At 42.5% G+C, this 24307-nt stretch overlaps 2 protein-coding genes across 3 annotated transcripts; one reads left to right on the top strand and one right to left on the bottom strand.

Annotated features, from left to right (window-relative positions):
• The first annotated feature begins 8050 nt into the window (after nt 1–8050).
• On the top strand, nt 8051–12380 carry LOC123147385 (sphingoid long-chain bases kinase 1). Of its 2 annotated transcripts, none has more exons than XM_044566622.1 (8): nt 8051–8327; nt 9110–9481; nt 9752–9842; nt 9926–9963; nt 10225–10371; nt 10510–10609; nt 11253–11710; nt 11951–12380. In XM_044566622.1, exons 1-8 carry the CDS (start codon nt 8298–8300, stop codon nt 12098–12100), a joined length of 1386 nt encoding a protein of 461 aa, XP_044422557.1. In that variant the 5' UTR covers nt 8051–8297; the 3' UTR covers nt 12101–12380. The 2 variants fall into 2 exon arrangements, with proteins under 2 accessions (XP_044422557.1, XP_044422556.1); XM_044566621.1 differs by having other exon boundaries at nt 9752–9845.
• Nucleotides 12381–14398: 2018 nt separating this feature from the next.
• Nucleotides 14399–18698, bottom strand: LOC123147384 (transmembrane protein 120 homolog). Its single transcript, XM_044566620.1, has 10 exons — nt 18292–18698; nt 17775–17853; nt 17566–17657; nt 17126–17230; nt 16947–17026; nt 16551–16641; nt 16373–16480; nt 16007–16093; nt 15018–15086; nt 14399–14939 (listed from the first exon to the last, which is right to left on the bottom strand). The coding sequence occupies exons 1-10, from the start codon at nt 18493–18495 to the stop codon at nt 14757–14759; spliced, it is 1098 nt and encodes a 365-aa protein (XP_044422555.1). The 5' UTR covers nt 18496–18698; the 3' UTR covers nt 14399–14756.
• Nucleotides 18699–24307: the final 5609 nt, after the last annotated feature.

The following is a 24307-nucleotide window of genomic DNA, read 5'->3' as shown; positions in this document are numbered from 1 at the left end:
ATAGTGTTGTCTTCAAATTCAGGGTAGATGGGCAGGTGCTCCTTATCCAATAGATATTTGCCTGTGCCGATCTTGGAGTTGATGAGCTCCTGAATTTGTGGGGCATACCCACAACTTCTCTTCTGATCAGCTGCTGTCCTTTTGACTATCTCCACAATCAGACTCGTGACTTTGAACTTTTGAGGCACATCAAACAAATGGAGCAAATTGATAGCATGTCCTCTGATAATCTTGTGATCACCTGACTTGGGTAGCAATGTGTGCCTTAGGATCCAGTTGATGGTAGGCAGACCAGACAACAAGAAGTGGACAGATCCAAACTTATGAGTATCTAATGCATCATCTGGGATCTCTCTGTACATGTTGGCCATAGAGTTATGGTATTTCTTCTTTTCAGCATAAACATCCAAGTCATCCTCACTTTCTTTTGGGGCATTGATCAACTGAGCCCATTCTTCAATGGTAGATTGGTACCTTGTACCTTCAGACATCCAAATGATCTTCCCATCTGGGTAGAAGTGGGCAGTGGAGTAAAACTGCATGATCAGCTCATCATTCCACTTGGTGAGCTTCTAGGCAACAAATGTATCGACTTCACATGCTTTGAAGCTGTCATATACACCTGGATAGTGATCTTCATTCTCCTTGATGTACTCCTAGTCAACCCATCCCATGTCACACACTATGGGCTTCTTGTCAAGCAGAGTTGTCTCATAGAAGTCTTGTTGTTCCTTAGTGTGAAACCTGTAATCCACAGCAGTTCTCCTCCTAACAGCATATGGATCAGACTGTCTCCATAATCTCAGTCCTGAATCCTTCCCGATTTTCATGTTTTCTGCAACAGGATGTGCATCATTGTGGTTAGGGATCTTGGGCTTGAGCTTCCTTAGCACTTGGGCTTCATCATCTTCTTCATCAACAATCTCAGGCACTGGGGCCTTGTTCTTTTCTGCAGCTGAAATGTTTCTAGTGCTTATCTTTGGAGCAGACTTCTGAGCTGGAGCTTTGGGAGCAGACTTAGGCTTTGATGGAGCAGCCCCTGACTTGATTGAATCTCCCATAAGCTTTTGAGCCTTAGAAGCTGGTGCATCATCCTCTTCCTCTTCATCTGAACCTCTCATTATGGATGATCTGCCAAGCACTCTGGCAGTGGTCTTCTTGACCCTTTCCTTCCTTTTCTTCCCTTCTCCAACTGCCTCTTCAGTTGGCTTGGAGGTTTCAGCAGTGGATGCTCTGGCCTTAGACATAAGAACTCTCTTTGTTGGTGCCTTCTTATGCATCCCTGGCTTAACTATAGCAGTTGTGCCATACTCCTTTTTCAGCACCTTTTTCCTTGAAGTGGCATCATCCTCAATGGCCACATAATCCTCATCCTCAGATTCTGAGGTTTTCTTCCTGGATCTGGTTGCTGCCTTAGGTAAGTTGCTTGGAGTGCTCCTGCTTCCATCATCAAAAGAGCTAGAGGGACTAGTGCCATCACTCATCTGAACTTGTTCTCCAGATTTGTTCTGTCTGTCACTTTGATCAGACATCTTGCAGGCAAACTGTCAGCAGACCCTGTGAATAGGTTGTAGATGAGGTAGAGTAGATGAGCATCACAAAGTACAGAGGTTTTGCAAAATAATTGAGTCAAAAAGCTTAGTTTTAGTTCTCTACAGAAGTGATCTCGGAGCTACCGAATTGACAAATTTGGTGATACCGAAGCAGCACTTGGAACCTAAACTAGTGAACTCGTTAGGGCCGAGTCACCGTTCGGTGGCACCGAGATTGCTAGGGTTTCACAGAATCTTGAACTCGGTCACACCGATTTGCATGTTTCGGTCAGACCGAAAAGCGCATGTGCAATGGCCAAGGCCGAATCGGTGAGACCGATTTCTACAGTTCGGTCGGTCCGAGATGAGTTCTGCGGAGAGCTAACCCTAAATTTTTCGAATCAATCTAGACCCAAGGGAGTTTTAGCTGGATGGATCAATCTCAATCGTGGCAAGAAACATGGCATTGTCCTTGTGCTAGGAATCGGAGTGAAAAAGACAGCACAAGGGGTCGAACACTTACCCTAGAGCGGCGAGTGTTCGCTACGGCGGCAACGATGGAGCAGATTTCCATTGATGGCGGCGGAGACCAGCGGCGGGAGGTCGCTCCCGGCGAGAGGACGATCCGGAGACCCAAAGAGGCAGAGCAGGTTACGCGCGGGTGAAGGGTTTCGGAAAATTTTCCAAAATTTGACCCGTCAATATATATAACCTGACCCTGTCGGTGTGACCGAGTGGAACAACTCGGTGGCACCGAGATGCAGAACTACAAGTGGTTACTGCAACTCGGTGTGACCGAAACGTTCTAGTCGGTTGCACCGAGATTGAAAACCTAGATCAACTTAGTGATCTCGGTGTGACCGAAATGGATGACTCGGTCATACTGAAATGCACAAAGAGGTTTTGGAAGTTTAAGTCTATGACGAATCGGGGACTCCGAGTGCTCCTCACACAGAGTGGTTCGAATCTGACTTGATCAAACTTTGTGATGTAGCATGAATAGAGTTTGAGACGAGGAAAGCATAGATAGCTAGAGGGAGTTCTTAGGCATTCTTGTCCATCCATTTGGCAAAAGAGAAAAAGCCAAACAATCAAAGCAACAAATGGATGTCCTCGAATGAGTAAAATATGCATCCAACATGCTCACACAATAAGATGGCAAATGAAATATGTGACAAAGCATGCACAATCACTCTAGCATCTATCAAGCAATTTGGCGATGACTAGGTCATCTATATATGAGTATATTGACTTAGGAGTCAAATGAGAACATTTGATCGTAGGTCATACTCATCGTTTAAGCACAAGTGGGGTTGCCACTTTTACATAAAGCATTGTTGTGTTCACACCATTAGAGTTGCTTTAGCTCAATTGATTGGAGTAAAGCTCCCCCTAGATGTGATATCCCCCCTAAGAGGGATGAACTAACCTTGGGTTTTGTCGATGATGACTTCATGTAGGTGTTGAAAATGTAGATGCTCAATGTTCATGTAGATCTTTTGGAACACTCCTTTGGAGTGAGTTACACTTTCAATACCTACACGGGTTAGTCCCACAAGGAACAAACAAGGATATCCATAGACATAGAGTGATGTTCACATAGGATGATGTCCATGAAAGCATTAGGTTACCTTGTCCCTTGTCTTACCAACAAGAGGGTTTGTGACTCCTTGAACTAGTGCAAGATATCGAAGTTGTTTGCACTTGTCCTCGCCAAAATGATATGAGTGAAGTATGTTGGCGGGGTCACCCTCAAGAACTCTCTAGTTCTTCTTCTTTGGGATCCACACCATCTTGATGGGAATCCTTGGAGTTGTAGTCGTACTTGATGAAGTAGAACTTGATGTAGTCTTGGGAACCCACTTGACCAAGGCCTTAGGTGCTTCTTCAAATGCATCAATCTCCTCTTGAAGCATGTCCTTGCCTTTTAGCTTGTGGTCTTGTGGTGGAAGATCATCTTGAGCTTGTGTTCCTTGGAAAGAAGTAGGATCATACTTCTCTTGTTGAGGAACAAACTTCGTCTTGGGGTATTGATCTTCTTCCCACTCAACTCCATTGGCATTGAACTGTCGTTTAAAACCTACACCTTGATTCTTTCGGTGTCTTCCTTGCTTGCCTACAATTTCCTCGAATTGCTTACTCCCGGCAAGGCTCTTGTAAACACCTTTCTCTATAATTCCCTTCAATAAGCTGTTTTCTTGCTCAAGTGTAACTTGGCTAAGAGAATCATTAGTGGAATCAAGAGAACTACTAGAAGCAACAATATTGGATTTAGCATGATTGTTGTTACTACTAGAAGAAGAATCTTTCTTACTCTTGTTGCTAGTTTTAACTTGTGGCATGTAAGTAGACAAGAGTAAACGCTTGGCAATGTAAGAAGAACTTTTCTTGCGAAGATCATCATTGATTGCTTTTAAGAACTCATGCTCTTGCTCAAGGTTGAGTTTTTCAAAGCGTAGCTTCTCATGAGTCTTTAAAAGTTCTCGATGATCTTCCAAGGTAGTTTCATGAGCTAACTTAAGAGTGTTTAGTTCTTTAGTTAGACGCTCAATCTTCTTCTTATCATCGTCATTCGTTTTATCTTGATTATTATGATTAATAGCAAGTTCATCATAGTTTTCATAACTAGAGTTGTCAACAAGTAAATCATCATCTCCTAGCAAATCATCTTCATCACTATTGAAATCAACATACTCGGGGTGTGTTACCTTTGGACCTTTAGCCATGAAGCATCTTCCAATTCCTTCATTTGGTGAGTCAAATATGTCGTAGGAGTCGGTTGACACAAGTGCTAGACCGGCAACACCTTCATCTTGAGTATATTCGGAGTCGGAGTGATAGCTTCTTTCGGAGTGATTGTCGGAGTCGGAGCCGGATACCCATTCACCAACATGAGCTTGATGTCTTCTTTTTGTGTAGCTCTTTGATGATTTGTCCTTCCTCTCCGAATCCTTGCTTCTCCGAGAGGGTCTTCGTTCATAACGATCATCTCTACTCCTTCTCTCTCTTGGCGGTGATTCTTCTCTCCTACTTCTTCTTTTGGGAGAATCTTCTCTTCTTTTGTAAGGAGCCGTACACTCATTTGAATAGTGTCCGGGTCTTCCACAATTGTAGCAGTTACGCTCACGACTAGAAGATCTTTTGTCATTGTAGGACCTTGACTTGGAACTTCTTTCCTTGCTTCTACTCTTGTAGAACTTGTTGAAGTTCTTCACCATTAGGCTCAATTCTTCATTGAAGGTTTGCTTCTCATTTGATGATGTGGGGGCATCACATGAGGCTTTGTAGGCACCACTTGACTTGTTGTGGAGCTCTTCCTTATCCTTGAGTGACATCTCATGAGCAACAATTCTTCCAATGACTTCCGTTGGCTTGAGATCTTTGTAGTTGGGCATCATTTGGATCAATGTGCACACGGTATCATATTTTCCATCCAAGGCTCTTAGGATCTTCTTAATGATGAATCTATCGGTCATCTCTTCACTTCCTAAGCCGGCAATCTCATTTGTAATGAGAGCAAGCCTAGAGTACATTTCAGCGACACCTTCACCATCCTTCATTTTGAACTTGTCAAGTTGACTTTGAAGCACATCCAATTTGGATTCCTTGACGGAGTCGGTACCTTCATGCATATCAATCAAAGTATCCCAAATTTCCTTTGCATTCTCAAGACGGCTGATTTTGTTGAATTCTTTGGGGCACAATCCGTTGAAGAGAATATCACAAGCTTGAGCATTGTATTGCAGCATCTTCAACTCTTCCGCGGTAGCTTCACGGTTCGGTTCTCTCCCATCAAAGAATTCACCTTGCAAGCCAATACACACAATAGCCCAAACGGCGGGGTTATGTCCAAGAATATGCATTTTCATCTTATGCTTCCAACTAGCAAAATTAGTACCATCAAAGTAAGGACCTCTACGGTGGTAATTTCCCTCGCTAGACGCCATACTCTCCTAGGTTGTGAAACCAAGGCTATGACCACCAAAAGCTATGGAAATCAAAGCAAATGGAGACCAAAGCTCTGATACCACTTGTAGGATCGAAAGTATGTCTAGAGGGGGGTGATTAGACTACTTGACCAAATAAAAATCTAGCCTTTTCCCAATTTTAATTCTTGGCAGATTTTAGCAACTTAGCACAAGTCAAGCAATCAACCTACACATGCAATTCTAAGAGTATAGCAGCCGAAAGTAAAACAATTGAATATGAAGGTAAAGGGAGGAGTTTGGAGGGAGCAAACGCAATGTAGACACGGAGATTTTTGGCGTGGTTCCGATAGGTGGTGCTATCGTACATCCACGTTGATGGAGACTTCAACCCACGAAGGGTAACGGTTGCGCGAGTCCACGGAGGGCTCCACCCATGAAGGGTCCACGAAGAAGCAACCTTGTCTATCCCACCATGGTCGTCGCCCACGAAGGACTTGCCTCACTAGGGTAGATCTTCATGAAGTAGGCGATCTCCTTGCCCTTACAAACTCCTTGGTTCAACTCCACAATCTTGACGGAGGCTCCCAAGTGACACCTAACCAATCTAGGAGACACCACTCTCCAAGAGGTAACAAATGGTGTGTTGATGATGAACTCCTTATTCTTGTGCTTCAAATGATAGTCTCCCAAACAGTCAACTCTCTCTCATAGGATAGGATTTGGTGGAAAGATGATTTGAGTGGAAAGCAACTTGGGGAAGGATGGAGATCAAGATTTATGTGGTTGGAATGGAATACCTTGACCTCAACACAAGTGTAGGTGGTTCTCTCTCAAAAAATGTATATTGGAAGTGTAGGCATGTTCTGATGGCTCTCTCCTTGAATGAAGAGTGGGTGGAGGGGTATATATAGCCTCCACACAATATCTAACCATTACACACAATTTACCAAACTCGGTGGGACCGAATCGTGAAACTCGGTCAGACTGATTTAGTTCATTATGTGACCATTAGAATTTTCGGTGAGACCGACATGTCAACTTAGTGAGACCGATTTCGTTAGGGTTAGGGATTTAACGTAATCTTGGTGAGACCGATTACACAAACTCGCTGGGACCGATTTTGGTAATAGACAAACAGAGAGTTGGTCAGGCAAACTCGGTGGGACCGATTCGCTCATCTCGGTTGTACCGAAACGTTACGATAGGGAAACAGAGAGTTTGCATTGCAATCTCGGTGGGACCGATCGCTCATCTCGGTTTGACCGAAACGTTACGAAGGGAAACAAAGAGATTACAATCCCATCTTGGTGAGACCGAGATCCCTATCGGTAAGACCGAAAAGACTAGGGTTTCTGGTAGTGGCTATGTCAACTGAACTCGGTGGCGCCGGATAGACAGATTCGGTGGGGCCGAGTTTGACTTTTGGTTTAGGACATATGTGGATGTGAGAAAGTAGTTGAGGGTTTTTGGAGCATATTACTAAACACTTTGACCAAGAAACTCATTAACCAACACCTCACCCCCTCTTGATAGTATTGGCTTTTCCTGTGGACTCAATGTGATCTTGAATCACTTAAAATGAAAAAAATGTAGAGTCCTGAGCTTTGAGTTTGAGCCAATCCTTTGTCCTTGGCATTTTGAGGGATCTACATTTCTCATCCATGCCATGCCAATCATTGAGTTGTCCTGAAATGTTTATCTTGAAGTAGCATTAGCTCAATGGGCTATATGTTGTTAGGAATTACCAAAACCACCCAGGGATAGTTGCACTTTCACTATTTTAAGTTCTTCAGAAAAGCCTAGTGTGTATATTATAATAAAATAGCGACCGATTCCTCTCAAGACGAGGGTCTTCGCCTTGTCTCCGGTGGCCTTAGGTCCATGAAGGCACGGTGGACCTCAACCTCTGCCGGTGAGAGGGCTCCTGCTCTATTTTTAGGTCTTTCTATAAGGTTGATTAGAATTTGTGTAATGCTTAGGAAAGCGAGACGATGGTAGCTCCCTATAGTTCAAATAAAGTCACCCCGCCTAGTCTTTGTTCCGGTGATTCGTACAACATCGTCAGAAGGCATGTGAAGGTGTCTCTCCAGCGGATCTCGTGGGATTTAGTCGGTGCTGATCTTCAGTGGATCTCCATGGATCCGTCTTGGTGCGTATACGTTCGTGTGTTTACATGTTGGATTTTTCCGATCTACACTTTTCTTCATCGGTGACGGTTGCTGTTCTAATGCGCTGGTCTTATGGGGCATAAGCACGACAACTTCCCAATTGTCTACGACAACAAGTTTTGCCAGGCTTCGATGAAGGAGAGGCGATGACGCCGGTGTGATTTTTGATCGCTTCAGTGCTTGTATTTGTCGCTAGATGGTCAATAGACCTGATGTAATTATTACTATTTATGGTGTTCTTTGTACTACCACGAGGATTGACGAGCAAATTGGAAGTTCTTGAAAAAGAATAAGAAGATATGTTCTCACTGATTAAGCGTTGGACAACGTGCACGAGTCCAAACCCACATGAACCAAATCGCTCTCCTACACAGTACATCCACTCATCCAAAGAATCAAACCATCGTAGTCTTATTCATCCATCTTCCTCATCCAACGGCCGCTAATCGTCGGCAGGAGAAAACAAACGAACAAAAGGAAAGGGGCACGAAATAAACACCCCGTGCTTCCCCTCTCCTCCGCGATCCCCCTCTCCCCTCTCCTCTCCGTCGCCGCCGCTCGCCGCTGAGTCCCCAGCACCGCCGCGGCCCCTCCCTCCGTTAACTTGAGGCTTGAGAGGTGCTTCTTGATCTGGAGCTGTGGGCTGTTGCCTCGCGTCCAGATTGATCATGAGCTCCAGAAGCCTCGTCCGATCCCCGGTAAAACCTTCCTCCCGCTTCCCTAAGTCTGTTCCTTGTTGTATCTCCTAGGCGTAGCTGTCTTTTAGGATTTATTTAGTTTCTGAGTAGGAACTGGAGCGTGCAGATGAGTGAAAATGTCCTTGCTTTCTCGAGGTTGCCAAGAACGGGGGAAGAAAAGGAGGGGTAGTTCAAGTTTTCTTTTTAAAAAAATTCTCCTCTCCTACTGTTCTGCTCTGCATTTTGGGTAGTTAACTCGTGATTTTGCATGTGGAATGTGATTCATTTGCCAGACTTTCTACCACTAGCTCTGAGATCTGTTTCTTGTGTCTAGTTGCTGGCTTTCTTTCCTCTCCCTGGGTTAAATCTTAAATGAAGCTGGATCATTGTCGTGTAACCACGAATTTTCAAGTTTTCATTACAAATGGAGAGTTTGATATGGTCACAAACTTTTCTCCTGCTGAATTTTACATTGTTTTTCTATGCATCGTAGCATTACATTGTTTTCCTTTCTAAACAAGTATAGTACTATCTCTGATCCAAATTAATTGACGCAGCTAGTACAAAGTTGTACTAAAGTCGCGTCAATTAATTTGGATCAGAGGGAGTATTGATTCATAGTGCTGTGGTGGGAAATACTTCACTAAGACTAATGTAGCATCTTATTAAAACATATTAGGGTACTGCTACGTGGGTGCTGCATTAAGTTTTCATCTTGACATGAGCATGGAAATACTCCTTTTTGAGCATGCTGTTGACTTTAGATCTTGCTCTCATATTATGTATGTATCATCATATTGCAGGTATCCTGTAGTGCTGTAAACGAATGCTTTTCCTACAATTCACGCTGCCCAAGAAGCTACTATCAGTATTCTAATACCATGAAGCTACAAACACCGCAAGCTGGCCAGATGCTTTTGCCTCGCAAATTATGGAAATCTACTCGATTGCAGACCACCCTTCTCATCCAGAGGCGGACTGTATCAAACTGTTGCTCTGACCTTAGTACCACTTACACAGAGCAACTTCCCAGCTATTTAGGACTTAATGTTTTGCAAGACCAATCAAATGCGAAACAAAACAATATTCGTAAAGTCCTTGTCATCCTGAATCCTAATTCTGGATTCCGTAGCTCTCGCGAGGTTTTCTACAAGAAAGTGCAATCAACACTGAAGGTAAGATGTTCCTAGTTTTGCTATAAGTGAAAATGTTTATGTTGGTTTCAACTACCAAAAAAGATCCCTTTCAGTTTCATGCTACTGATCGTTTTAGTTTCTGTCATTATCCATTGAGAGTGTATTGCCTCTACTTAGTTCTGTGAAATACTTAATTTACACAAGACAGCAGCAAAAAATTCCTTCTGTTTTTAATTGGCCGCATATGCCTGTTAAAATATATATTTTGCTACCTGAGTGCTTTTGAGTTTGAATTTTGATCTGGTGCAGCTTTCAGGCTTCGCGATGGAGGTTGTTGAAACAGCGTATGCTGGTCATGCAAAGGTGCTTGCTTCTACTGTTGACCTCAGTACATGCCCTGGTGGTAATATGAACCGCGTATCTGTTTTTGCAATTGTGCTTTCGTTTCATTGATCAATTCACTGATGTTTCCATTCGTTACAGGCATTATCTGTGTTGGGGGTGATGGAGTCGTAAATGAGGTATTGTTTCATCTCCTTTCATATGTTTCTACTTGACTGAGCTGGTAACCTGTTTCACTTTCTGCTGATCTCCATCGGTTATTATTTGAAGTTTGAAGTTTGAACTTTGAACTGCGTAGCACTCATACTTGTCCACACCTTGTACTTGTTTTGGACAACAACACACCACTGTCATGTATTTCAGGCCTGTCAAATTATTTATATACAAATAGAAGCATCAGTACCCATTCTGCTAACTACATATTTCCATACATTAAACAGGTTGTGAATGGTTTACTTGGTAGAGACGATTTGAAAGAGGCGCTTCAACTTCCTATTGGGATAGTTCCTGCTGGTTCCGATAATTCATTAGTATGGAGTGTTCTTGGCATCAGGGATCCTGTGTCAGCAGCAACTGCTTTAGCTAAGGTAATTTTGTGATGTTATGTTGAAAGTGATAATTTTCTTCATGAGTTCTGTTGACAATTTGACATACTAAGGTGGTGTGTTGTTGTCATATTTTACATGTGACTCTGCATATTAATATGTAAGTTCATATTTCTGTAGGGTGGTTTCACACCGATTGATGTGTTTGCTGTAAAATGGATCCAAGCTGGAGTTACTCATTTCGGTTTGACGGCTTCCTACTGTGGTTTTGTAGCTGATGGTAAGTTTACTTCTTCTGTCCGTGTAGCTCTGTAGTGGTGCATGTGATGATTGACTCTTATTGCATAGCTGATTCTAATGATGCTAGTCTGTGTTAAAACTTGGTATTATAACCTAGTTAGACAACCTTGTGGAAGGTATTGTCTTCGGCAACAAAGTTATATTTTGTTCTTATTTGGTTTGGCTGTTGGTAAAAACTATGAATAGAAGAGACTTTGTTTGTGATGTTTGGAGATCATATATAATACAAAACAACAGCAAGAGCGAGAAGGAATGACAGAACTTCTACTATGATCTTGCTAACTATGTGGGATTACAGAAATGCTCATGGTTCTTATCTAGATATTTGAGAACTTGAAATGTTCTTCTGAACACTTCTGTTTGTATCCTTGAGAATAGGAACAAGATTAAATTACTTTATGATTTTGATGACATAGAAGAAGATATCAGATTAATTTGCTTTTAAAGATCCACTCATGCTAGTTACCTCTTATTGGTTGACGATAATACCCACTAGGCCACAGTTCCAGATTGGTGTGATTTTACTGCACTAATGCATCCTGTCTTCTGTTTTACATACCCATAGCTATGACATGTTTTTAGTCACCTTATAATCTCGAATTTATTCTCTCTTTTTTTTACAGTTCTGCAATTATCTGAAAACTTCCGCCTGCAGCTTGGGCCCTTCCGTTACGTCATCGCTGGCATTCTTAAGTTTTTGTCCCTGCCCCAATACAAATTTGAGGTGGATTATCTGCCTTTATCACCAGAGACAATTCCTAACTTGGAGTCACCGATTGAAAAATGCCATGGCCAGCTTTCTGATGACAGCAAGGTTAAGAGTGGTACTTATATGGATCGTAGCAGTGGAGATAATTGGGTTACGAGGAAAGGGGAGTTTCTTGGCATTTTGGTCTGCAACCACTTCTGCAAGCCTGCCCAGGGGTTATTTTCTCCACTTGTTGCACCAAAAGCTCAGCATGATGATGGCAGTCTGGACTTGATTCTTGTACATGGAAGTGGAAGACTCAGATTATTTTGCTTTTTTGTTGCCTATCAGTTTTGCTGGCATCTTCTACTCCCTTTTGTGGAATATGTCAAGGTATTGAAACTTTTGTATCATTCTCCCCCAATTAAATCTAACCACCTCTTTCACTTGGCTTGTAATGGCTGTTTCAGACAGGCATCTTGAATCTGGACCTAGAGCTAGTTTTTGTGTTCTTAAAATTAATTGCATCTCATGACTCCACTCACTCTACGGCCTCACTTTGTAGATTGCCGAGCTGAGTAATAATTACCTTTGTCGATCTTTGACACTCGATTTTGCGACCATTTCTTGCAGGTAAAACAAGTAAAGGTTAGGCCAGTGGGCAGTACCCACAGTGGTTGTGGTGTCGACGGCGAGCTTCTTCAGGCGGAAGGCCAACCAGAATGGCAGTGCTCTCTGCTCCCAGTACAAGGCCGGTTGCTTGGCCGGCATCCCAGAACATAGAAGTAGGTTTGTGACTCATCCAGAAGTCGTGCTGACAGTTCCGAGCAATACTACTATGTACCCATTAAATTAAGTGGTTAACAAAGTATTGTTGCACTGTAAAAATGTGTCTTCTGCCATTATTTTCACCCATTCTCTTAAGGTTGTAGATCTGCAGATGAACTCCAGGTTTGTAGGCCCCCATTGACGGGCAAGTGTATATTCCAGGAAAAGCGAGGCTTCCTTTTCTTCTTGGCATGGAAGTACAATGCAGATGTAATGTTAAGCTTAATTTTATTCATTATTCTGATTGTCTGTTTAAAGTGGCCTTTGAACATCATGTCTTTTTTATATTTTTTATATATATGCACAAAATTTGTTTGATTGCATAATCTAGCATCATTGCAAAATAAGCAAGGTTAGCTCAATGGACCACAACTAAATGTAGACTATGAGAAACTGTATCTTATTTTTATGCACCATTAGAGCAACTCCAACGGGCCGACCCAAACGGACGGCGATTTCGTCCGTTTTTTGTCCGTTTGGGTCGTCCGCCCGCCCGGCGTCCACCCTGTTTTTCATATGCGTCGGCAGCACGCCCAACACGCCGACCCATATGTGCAGGCGTGGCCGGCTGGCCGCCCAATTTTACATTGATTTGCATTCAAACATATTGTGAAATGAAATAACAAGTAAAATAGTTTAGCCGCCCAATAAAATAGTATAGTTTTACAAGCCAAATACAAATAAAAATGTTTCACATAGTTTTGCAAACGAATAAAAGAAGATACATCTATTGGTTGTCAACATGAGTCCACATATGCTCAACCAAATCATTTTGTAGTTGCACGTGAGTTTCCCAATCATGCATGTCTTCATGAAACTCAGTGAACTGCTTAAATGTTGCCGCTACTCCATGCTCAGGCACAACATTCTCGCCCTGAAACTGAAAGCCTTGATCGTACAGACGTTCCGGGTGCTCGTCTTCTACTATCATACTGTGCATGATCACACAAGCAATCATCACCTTCCATAGTTCCTGCGTGCTCCAAGTATTAGCAGGATACCGAACGATGCCCCATCGAGATTGCAAAACACCAAAGGCACGCTCGCCATCCTTTCTAGTACTCTCTTGCTCTCGGGCAAATCTTTTCCTTTTCTCTCCGACAGGGTTGGGTATTGTCTTGACAATAATGGTCCACTGAGGATAGATACCGTCACCCAAATAGTACCCTTTGTCGTAGTTGTGACCGTTGTGCGGTGGGGGAAGCGGCGACGGGAACCAGTTTGCTCCCCGGCGGCAAAACGGCGGCGGCGGGCGACTAGGGGCAGGGACGGCGTGCTGGGCGGATGTGGAGGCGGCGGCAGCTGGAAGAGTCGCCAACAAAAATGGACGGCGGCGTCGGTGACGGAGGAGGCGGGGCGAGGGTTGCTTGTTGGTCGGGGGAAGGAGGGTGAGAGGGGAGGCCAATGTGCCACAGACCAGCGGGCCCGAGGACAGGAGTAGGCGAGCGCGCGCGTTCGTCGCGTGTCTGCGCCGACGTAAATCAAGCTCAAAAATGGACCGGGAATGGGTCGCCCGCGGACGAAAAACGGGCGCGCGTCCGTTTGAGTCGGCGCGTTGGGTCGTCTTTTCTGTTCACGCTGACCCAAACGAACGGCTGCGGACGAAATGAATCGCTCCGTTGAAGTTGCTCTTACTCCATGTACATTTCACTAAAACTCCCAAGATAGAGATAACAAAGCTCCGTTATGTTCACATTGGCAAGTGAAATCCCATTGTGATCAATTTGTCTGGTCACAGCGGTGGCACGCTAGGATTTGCAGAGCTTCCAACTTTGTGGGACCTCAACCAACTCTCGAGTATAATAACCATTTTAATGAAGCGGAAAATATACATGCAACCTCAGATCAAAATGTGGATAATGTTGCCAATTGGTTCACGCCAACATCTCAAATTTAAACAACTCTTCTTCCAATTCTCTCAACTAAAGACAAAATGAAATCATCTAAATAAACTAAATGAAATCAACTAAAAGAGGACAAGAGTGAACCACCATCTAATATATACCTATATTTGTGCTAGGAATGCACATGACTTTTGAGCAAACCTGTTCTCTGATTTCAGTTGATCGCCAGCTTGAAATGAGAAAATGCACCCATGGATGATTTTTCAAGAGTGGTGGTGCCATCTTGAGCTATCTATTGCAATCCATAACTTCTAGACAAACATGGCACAGGATTGACCGACGATTCAACTAAATCCAGAGACCGGTACCAGAGCTTATCAACAAGAAAAAACCTCACGGTCTCAGGGAGAAAGAAATTGGCAGGGTCACAGTTTATATACAAATTTGCATGTTTGATTTTGACAATCTAAGTCTCGCAAATAACTATCCTATACCAGGAAAAAAATTAACTACCCCTTACAGTCCTAAGTTCATCTAGCCCACTCGATGTCCATAATAAAAATAAATAAACAAACATGAACAGTTTATTCTTAGTTACCCTCAACCTGACACCATCAGCAACCGAGTCGTTTGATGATTACATGGGTATGAGCTTTGACAGAGACTGTCAGCACAAGGAGCTGGTGGCCAAAAAAACTAATACTTTACAATTTTGACAGCCCCTGATTGAATATGGGCAATGTTCATATGATGAGAACGTCTCCATTTCAAGCTCCAGCTGCCGAATTTGTCAGCGATGAGCGAGTCGGTGACGTGCATGCAGCAAGATCTCGTTTGCTCTTGGACTTCTTCATCTTTGCTTTGAATCTGGACTTAACCATCAATGTGTCCACTGTGTTTGCAAAGTTGCCAATTGCCATTGCAATAAGCAGGATCCCACACACCACAACCTGTGACAGCATGCATAGGTTATAAAATGGGTCCAATATGATAAATCCTGGTTGCATCAATAGCTAGAAGTTCCTTACCTGCCACTCAGGAATGATCCCTTTATGAGCTGTCCGAAGAAGTAAAAATCCAACATAACCCTCAAAGACCTATAAATAGAAGGGAAGTCAAGATAATTGCCTCGGGCGTTGTACATTTGTGAGAGAAATATTATAACTCGATGTTATGAGGCGAGAATGCTCACTTGATCGCACAGAAAAACCAATCTAGATAAATGACCTGATACTATTGTTCAAACAGGTAAAACAGGATCTAGATAAATGACCTGATACTATTATTCAAACAGGTAAACAGGAAAATTTAGCACATCATGCCAAGATCAAATGTGAACTATGAAGACAAAACTAATCTGTCCTTCATGAGCTTGGGTTGATATTTGCATATTTAATACTCCCTACATTCCAGATTACATTACTCACTCCTTCCCTTTTTTCTCCCACCCCTTGGTGTATTTTGTTTCGTTAAGACGAGCATTTGACCAGCACTTACACTATTAGTATGTAACTAGATAATTGCCCATGCGTTATAATGGGAGCATAAACATTCTAGTAGGTTACCCTATGATTACCTGTCCATATTAATGTGATTGTATGAAAAAATAGGATTTAATTTGATAAGCACTTATTTGGTAAGTACAAAGTTAGTACAAGTTGAGTCACTTATTTGGGACGAGGGAGTATTTATTAGCTTACCCAAGAAAACAGTTTTTATTTGGCAAGCCAGTTGAGGCGATTTTTAAGAAATAGGATGGAAAAACCATGAGATGGGAGGGGATAAATCAAAATAGGAAGAGGAGGGGGAACGTATGTAAGGTTGGACGAAGGACGAGCGGACGACAAAACCTTATGTGTTTTTTAAGTAGGAGAGAAGAGATTTATGTGATACAAAACCATAACCACAACTCACACAAGTACTTTTGAGTACGAATCTAATGACATCAATTTTATGCCAAATAAAGTATATACTAACAGAGTAATTGTTGGTCAAAGGCTTAAAGATAACAGCATACCTGCAAGAGAAAAAGGATGGGACACAGCAGCAATAGTTGGCCTTCAACACCAGCAGTCTCGCCCCACACGACGTCCATCCTTTTAGCCTGCCGGAAAGAAATATTCAAGTTAAAGAAAACTACTTCGACTAAAGTTTCAGCAGATGATTGCACCGGTAAATGGATGTAGTAGAAGAGTCATATGGTGCCTAAACATGCCATGCGACAAGATAGATGGTGCAAAGATAATTTCAGTTGAATAAAGTTCATAAAAATCGTGAAGTTATTCACAAAAGGAGGTACTGATAAGGAAAATAATAGGCTAGAGCTACCAGAGTGAATACAGAAAGAACCAGTTTTTTGCCCTTCTCTATCAAAATGTATTACCTTCCCCAAAGCAATTCGAGTATATAGTCTTTGACGTTGATATCTGTTCTGCAACATCATGGCAAAACCTTGCATCACAGCCCAGCACAGAAATAACTCGACACCTCTCTGCAAAAAGAGCACAGGCTAAGCACATGCTTCCGTGTTTGGAACAGAAGAGAAAGATCTATAAGCATACCTGTTTGCGGGCACAATCAGGTTGTCCCTTAATCCCCCATGTGAGGCTCACCAGAGCCATCAGCATGGCACAATAGTGATGGCATACCCACCTTAAGAATAAAATGAACTTTTGTTAAGTGCCAAATGCACCAAAAAGAACTAACATTACTGGTCCTTATATGGATAATGAGTTAATGACTTTAAAAAGAACAGACAAAATCATAACAAGTGAAGGCCAGCAAGCAACATGTCAGAGGTGGATAAACAGGTATTGAAGAATAGAATTGTTGTTATCTTTTAGTCAGGTAAGGCAAAGCATCAAATGAGAGATGAAAATAGTGGTCAATACTAAAATGCAATGAATCACCATTAAGAAAAAACAATGGATCCACAGTAGTTAGTGATTGTTCCTTACCAAGGACGGATATCACTTCCATTAACTCGCAATATGTTCTCTCGCAAAGCTAAAGTTGTATAGAGGAGTAACAGCCAGGCCTGTTAAACATAAGATAAGTTGACCTGTCAGTTTATCTTTCAGAACATAGCATCAGTTCATATTGTTACCAGATTACCTGAACGAGCATCAGAGCATACCTGATATAGCTGAACTGGCAATGCTGGAAAGCATCCATTCCATAGCCATGACCGAAGAAACAACAGAATCATCGGAAAACCAAGAAACACTATGGCAGTCCTATCCTGAAAAAAAAAGAGGAATAAAGATTAACAAGTGTAAAGTATTACCAGCTAATGATTATTATCTATATCAGTACACGGTTCTCCACAAATCTAACATCTATATCTGCAAAACAACTCAGACATTGCTCAGCAGGTACATCTTTCACTTTGTAGAAGGTTTAAAGGATAGTATTCCCCCTAAAAGAGTACTCGGATCAAATGGAAAACTAAATTTCAAAGCTGTTTATGTATTGGTGGCTCAAACACACTTGCAGCCAGCATCATGCTAAGCCCTCATTTCAAAATAAGAATAGCGGCCTAGATTTTCAGCAATGATAACACAATTTTACACATACCCTGTAGCTATTGTATTCCTCCTTCACCTTGAGCTGTACCTCCTTCCTTGCGCGGAGATTCACTGGTCCCAATAACAGCTTCAAAAAAGTGCCTGTAAACCCCCAAGACAGAAAAATATTAGAAGAACAGAACCTCAGAAAAGAGAGAGGTATATATGAATATGACAAAAATGAATAACAAGCTCAAGCTGAAGAAGAGCAGCAATCACCATGCGCCTTGTTAGGGAGAATCGTCGCAATGTCACCATCACTTATGAGGCATGACGCTCGATCCAAGTCCTCGTGGACCTGCCACAAGCACACAAAGAGGCCACAGTCACATCAGCAGAAGAAAAGTATGCTGCATGCACATTGTGACGATCAATGAACCAGCAGCGTCAAACGCATATAATGGCGCGGTGATTCAGAGACAGGGTCCAGGGTCCCTGTCCACGGGTACGTCTTGGCAGTGCGGGAAGTTGAGATTTCCACAGCGCACCAAACTGCAGTTCCACGCACGCACGTAGATCTTCCTCAGCGAGTGATCCGGCGCGGGGAAGCAGCGCAGCGCAGCGGCGCGGAGCCGAGCTAGCCGCGCTGGGAGTCCTAGGCGCAGCAAACACCCGCGCGGCGATCTCCTCGGCGACCCGCCGACACGCCCACGCGCACGCAACGCACGCACGCACGCGCACTTGGAGAAGGAGGAGGGGAGCCGCGCGGCAGCCTGGGAGCAGCAAGGTTGGTTACCTTTTCGGTTTGTGCGTTGGCGGCGGCCTTGCGCAGGCGGGCGAGGTCCTCCCTGAGCGCGGCGGCGCGGCGGCGCAGCGCCTCCTCCTCCGCCCACGTCCGCGAGAGCAGCGCGGCGGCGGCGTCCTGCAGCTCCCGCGCCTGCTCCGCCGCGCGCGCTGCCGCCTCCGCCGCCTGCTCCCCTGCCTTCCTCTCCTCTCCCATCTCCTTCCTCCGGCGCCCTTTCCTTCTCTCTCTCTGTAGCTGCTAGCCCCCCTCCCTCCCTTGTCGCTCTCTCTCTAGTCTCTACTACGCGGTAGGCTGACGGGTGGAGCCCACGGCGAGGGGAGGAAGAGGGAGAGGAGGAAATGGGCAGGCAGAGAGAGGTGTGGGTTGGTTTGATTTGTGATCCGGTTAGATTAATGCGGGGGGACGAGATGCGATTTGCCCATTTCAGGTCTTCTTAAATAGGCCCCTTTGCCTTTCTTTCCTTTCCTTTTCAGTTTATATAGGGGCAGTGGAGATGAGTAGATTTGGAGGGTGTTGCGATTAGATTTCTACTCTTTCTTTTTTTCCTTTTTCTATCGTCGACAAAAGTTGTCCCTGAGATGCAAAGAGTCGATCTCAATCACTTTCTAAGCACACGTGGATGGATACCTAAACTATCTAGTAGTATCTCTACGGTAAGATCACGGTAACATTTATTCTCAAGAAAAGAATATCACTCCCCTGACTGTCAAATTTAGGGGGCGAAGGGACATGCAAATTTCAAATGGCTAAAGAGTTAGGACCTGATTTTATTTTATTTTGTATGGGTTTGGTATGTTTTCTGTTATTCTTTCGAAGGAGATAGTGTTTCTCGTGGGATGGCGTGAAGTGTGGACGTGCGGTTTGATCGCATGAAATACACGCATGTCCTTGCTCCATCGATGCAGTGCGATGATGCTTGTGTCTTTACGTGGCGGTTTATCTTTTAGGGTTTGTCGTGTTTGTGTCATTAGCCGTGCACGTCATCGTATATTGACGTGGAAAGAAGCCCGTGCCACGATATTTCATCCTTATTGATGTCCTGACATCATATGAGTGTGAGCAGTTATGCACATCGTTGTATTGAACGCAAACAGATCTAAAGATAAAAATGGAAATCATGACAAAATGGTTTTTTGCTTTGCTTTACTTGGTTGTCATGCGCTATCTTCGTCCCCCATCCGACGTCAATTTAGAGATGATTTTATTTTGTCTGCGATCTCCTTGATATTTCCTTTATGTGGGATGATCACATTTGTATCAGCCTAGAATAAAAATAGATAAATATTCTTAAAAACTATGCAAGCGAGGAAAATGTAAAAATCACTACACAAACGGTTTTGGCAGTTGCCAGGAAAGCAAAGGCTCTATGATTTACACAAGGACATGTAAGGTTCATATTTAGGAGATCAACGTACATGCAAATTTCAAATGACTAAGAGTTAGCACCTAATTTGATTTTGTTTTATTTTTTGAGGGGTTCGGTATGTTTTCGGATATTCTTTCGAAGGAGCTAGTGTTTATCGTGGGATGGCGTGGAGTGTGGATGTGCGGTTTGATTGCATGAAATACATGCGTGCCCTTACTTCGTCGATGTGGTGCGATGATGCTTGTATCTTTACATGCAGGTTTACCTTTTATGGTTTGTCATGTTTATGTTATTAGTCGTGCACGTCATCGGATATCGACATGGAAAGAAGCCCGCACCATGATATTTCAACCTCACCGGTGTCCTCGCATCATATGAGTGTGAGCAGTTATGCATATTACTGAAGTGAACACAAACAGATCTAATGATGAAAATGGAAATCGTGACGCAATGGTTTTTTGCTTTGCTTTACTTGGGTTGTCATGCGCTATCTTCGTCCCCCGTCGCACGCCAATTTAGACATGATTTTTTTGTCCGTGATCTCCTTGATACTTCCTTTATGTGGGATGATCACACTTGCATCAACCCCAAATAAAAATAGATAAATATTTTTTAAACTACGCAAGCGAGGAAAATGTAAAAATAGATACTACCAAACGCACTACAACAAACGGTTTTGGCGGTTGCTAGAAAAGCAAATGCTCTATGGTATATCGAAAGACATGTGAGGTTATATTTAGGAGACCAACATACATGCAAATTTCAAATGACTAAGAGTTAGCACCTGATTTTATCTTATTTTCTTTTTTATGGGTTTGGTGCATTTTCAGATATTCTTTCGAAGGAGCTAGTGTTTATCGTTGGATGGCGTGGAGTGTGGATGTGCGGTTTGATCGCATGAAATATACGCATGCCCTTTCTTTGTTGATGCAGTGCGATGATGCTTGTGTCTTTACATGACGAATTACCTTTTATGGTTTGTCGTGTTTGTATCATTAGCCATGCACGTCATCGGATATCGACATGGAAAGAATCTCGTGCCATGATATTTCATCCTTATCGGTATCCCCACGCCATACGTGTGTCATCGTGCACATCACTGAAGTGAACACAGACATATCTAGAAATGAAAATTAAAATCGTGAGGCAATGGTTCTTTCTTTGCTTATTTGGGTTGTCATGCACTATCTTCGTCTCCCATCTAACACCAATTTGACATTTTAATTTTGTCCTTGATCTCCTTGATATTTCTCCTCTATGGAATGGTCATATTTGTACCAACCCAAAATAAATAGATACATATTTTTACTAACTATGCAAGCAAGAAAAATGTAAAATAGATACTTCCAAATGCACCACAACAATGGTTCTTGTGGTTGCTAGGAAAGTAAAGGCTCTATGGTTCAATCAAGGACATATGAGGTTTATATTTTACTAAAAACAAAAAATGTAAGGTTTATCACTTGTACGATTTTGTGTTAAATGTAAGGCAAGCATGCGTAATTAACAATGTTTTCACACCGTTTATGCTCTCACGTGACGGTTTACCTTTTAAGAGATTGTCATGTTTGTGTCATTAGCCGTGCACCATCGGATATTGACGTGGAAAGAAGCTCGTGACACGTTATTTCATCCTTATCGGTGTTCTCATGTCATACATATGTGAGCAATCATGCACATTATGGACAGATGAAAATGAAAATCATGACACAATAGTTTTTTGCTTTGCTTTACTTGGGTTGTCATGCGCTATCTTCGTCCCCAATCACACACCAACTAGACATGTTTCCATTTTGTTTGTAATCTCCTTGATATTTCCTCTACGTGGAATGGTCACATTTGTATCAACAAAAATAAAATAGATAAAAAATTAATTATGCAAGCAAGAAAAGTGTAAAAATAGATACTTTCAAACGAAGCACAACAAATGGCTGTCACAGTTGCTAGGAAAGCAAAGGCTCTATGGTTTACCAAAGGACATATGAGGTTTATATTTTCTTATTTTAGAACAAAGAAAGGTAAGGTTTATCACTTCTATGATTTTGTGTCAAATGTAAGGCAAGCATGAGTAACTAATTGTTGGTGCAATAATTTGCCTCCTTGTGTTTTGGAGATTGTTGACAGAAACAAGCATGGACTGGTTTTTTTACTAGCGCACATAGAGAGAAATAGTCCATGCAAGTCCGAGGAGAATACTATGTCCAGTGTTAAAGTTTGAAGAACTTCACCGAAGATTGTCTGTGTGGGAGAGAAGGCAGAGCTACATTTCCAGAAGTAATGAGAGCGAGAAGATTCTAGTGAAGAAATTGACCCCTTAAGATTATTGCTAACGCAAAGCAATATTTGTTCAGTTTGTCCGAGGAAGAATGACTGCAATCGAGAAGATGGAAGGCGAAATGAAGACGTAGCATTCTTTTGTTGTTCTTCTATCTCTTATTTGAGTCATAGGACCACCGTACTATTAAGAGGGGTATAGGTTCTCGAAGCTTAGGTCCGCTATGATACTTAGCCGAAACCTATGAAAGATTGAGAGAAATCTATTTGTTCTCTGAATGATTACTTGTAAGTAGAAGACGATGTTCTTTGGTGCTACATGATATATCCTTCGGACCGAGGAGTTAGCATTTATTGCTCCGCAAGGAATGTTACTATTATGCTCAAAATCCTACCGTCGGCAACATGTCGTTCGACCAATTGGCTGATCTGCGTGTCCAATTTTGTCATTTCCCATCAAGGAAGGGTGAAACTATAAATAGCCACCCCGCACCAACGTTGTATGTTGGTTGCTCCACTTAAGATTCCGAGAAGATTGATTGACCATCCCCTCTCGAGAGATTTGAGTTTAAGATCCACCGAGAGAAAATCAAGAGCCAAAACTTAGACAGTGGTTGAGCATCACGGTAGATCTGAGTTAGAGTTCTTGTAACTATTACTCTTGATAGTTGCATTCTCTCTAGACGGATAGGTGTCGACTTGAGTGTCAAAGAGTAATTGTCTTCACCAAACAAAGTCTTCAGCAATCAAGAGTAATTATGGTTCGTGAAGAAGTCTGTCAAAGGTTTGGAGATCGCTGACAAGTATCTACCACGAGTGAAATCAACCCGAGTTTGGCCAGCTTTGAGGTGAAGGAGAATAGGACGGAGAGAGGTTTTCTCTTGTCTTCAATCACCAGTCCCTCCAACTAGACATAGTCCTTTTGCAAAAGGGCGAACTGGTCTACCAAATCATCTATCGCCATCGAGCACCACTTGTGCATGCTATACTACCACATTCCTTTTTGTGGTTTACATTAGGTGCTTAGTCGCGATAGATATCTCTGATCTAATATGAGTTGTATTTTTTCTTCATTTGTGTTCTTCATGTTGTTCAGTATGTTTCAGTTTGTTGTTCTCGAGGTTGTTTGCTTGTATGCCCGTCTCTTTATTCTGTGGTTTTACATGTTCTCTTTATTTTGTTGTTTTACATGGTCATTCAATTAGCTATATTCTGAGCAACATCTCACAATAGTTTACATTCGTTCTGTGTTGCCTCTTGTCTCTCTTGTATTTCCACTCGTTCATATGTATCTTAGTTCATATGTACGTGTATTGTTTGCTCTCCCATGTTTTTCAGTCTGTCATCATACCATGTTACCATCATTATAGTTAAAGTAGTGAGCAACTATTCCCGTTCGATCATTTTGTCTTTCCTCGAAAGATTTGCCTAGCCATCATAGCACCGTATCTTTCAGATCTTTTCAGTGCATTTATCTTTAGTGCTTGATGTACCTAGTTATTTTTTTGCTGTTTTGGGGTTCGGTTCAAAGTTTCAAAATAAATTTTGAATCTCCCATTCACCCTCCTCTAGTCGATATACTCTTGCTCCTAACAATTGGTATCAGAGGAAGGCCTGCCTGCCTCTATTTATTAAAGGTCTAACCGCCTTGGAGTTTTGAGTATGTTGCATGCAGGTAGATCCATGCACTCTGGTTGATTTCCCATCTTTGATGGAAATGACTATCTCTATTGTCAAGGTAGAATGAAGATCAAAATGCAAGCTATCAACGAAGAACTGTGGCAGATTGTGGAGAATGGTTATGTCATTCTGCATCCAGAAGCACCTACACCCAAGGATGAAGCTAACATTCGATTGGATGCACAAGCGAAGGATATCATATGTGACAACATCTCCAAAAACATTTTCATTCGATTCAGTAGCTAGAAACAGCCAAACAAATATGGGATGCCATAAAAACATTCATGAGGAATATGTTGCAAGAACGGATGCTCACGCTGATACGCTTCATGCCATGTTCGCTCACTTCTGAAGTCTTTGAAAGGAAATTGTCATGGAACTCACTGGTCGCTCGAGCAATATTTCCGATAGACTACATCAGTGTGTTGGAAATATGCCCTAGAGGCAATAATAAAGTATTATTATTATATTTCCTTGTTCATGATAATTGTCTTTTATTCATGCTATAACTGTATTATCCGGAAATCGTAATACACGTGTGAATACATAGACCACAATATGTCCCTAGTGAGCCTCTAGTTGACTAGCTCGTTGTGATCAACAGATAGTCATGGTTTCCTGGCTATGGACATTGGATGTCGTTGATAACGGGATCACATCATTAGGAGAATGATGTGATGGACAAGA

Source organism: Triticum aestivum, chromosome 7A, assembly GCF_018294505.1.
Source record: "Triticum aestivum cultivar Chinese Spring chromosome 7A, IWGSC CS RefSeq v2.1, whole genome shotgun sequence".
Taxonomy (NCBI): Eukaryota; Viridiplantae; Streptophyta; class Magnoliopsida; order Poales; family Poaceae; genus Triticum; species Triticum aestivum.
Note: the sequence above shows the minus strand (reverse complement) of the source record. Positions and strands in the feature narration are given on the sequence as shown.

Bases quoted from the DNA above. Each gene is read 5' to 3' on its own strand.
- LOC123147385 (XM_044566621.1), top strand. From the start codon at position 8,298: ATGAGCTCCAGAAGCCTCGTCCGATCCCCG. The intron at 9,846-9,925 runs GTAATATGAACC...CATTCGTTACAG, and splicing joins CCTCAGTACATGCCCTGGTG to GCATTATCTGTGTTGGGGGT. The intron at 10,372-10,509 runs GTAATTTTGTGA...ATATTTCTGTAG, and splicing joins CAGCAACTGCTTTAGCTAAG to GGTGGTTTCACACCGATTGA.
- LOC123147384 (XM_044566620.1), bottom strand. From the start codon at position 18,495: ATGGGAGAGGAGAGGAAGGCAGGGGAGCAGGCGGCGGAGGCGGCAGCG. The intron at 17,854-18,291 runs GTAACCAACCTT...TGCTTGTGGCAG, and splicing joins CCAACGCACAAACCGAAAAG to GTCCACGAGGACTTGGATCG. The intron at 14,940-15,017 runs GTAAGGAACTTC...ATGCTGTCACAG, and splicing joins GGATCATTCCTGAGTGGCAG to GTTGTGGTGTGTGGGATCCT.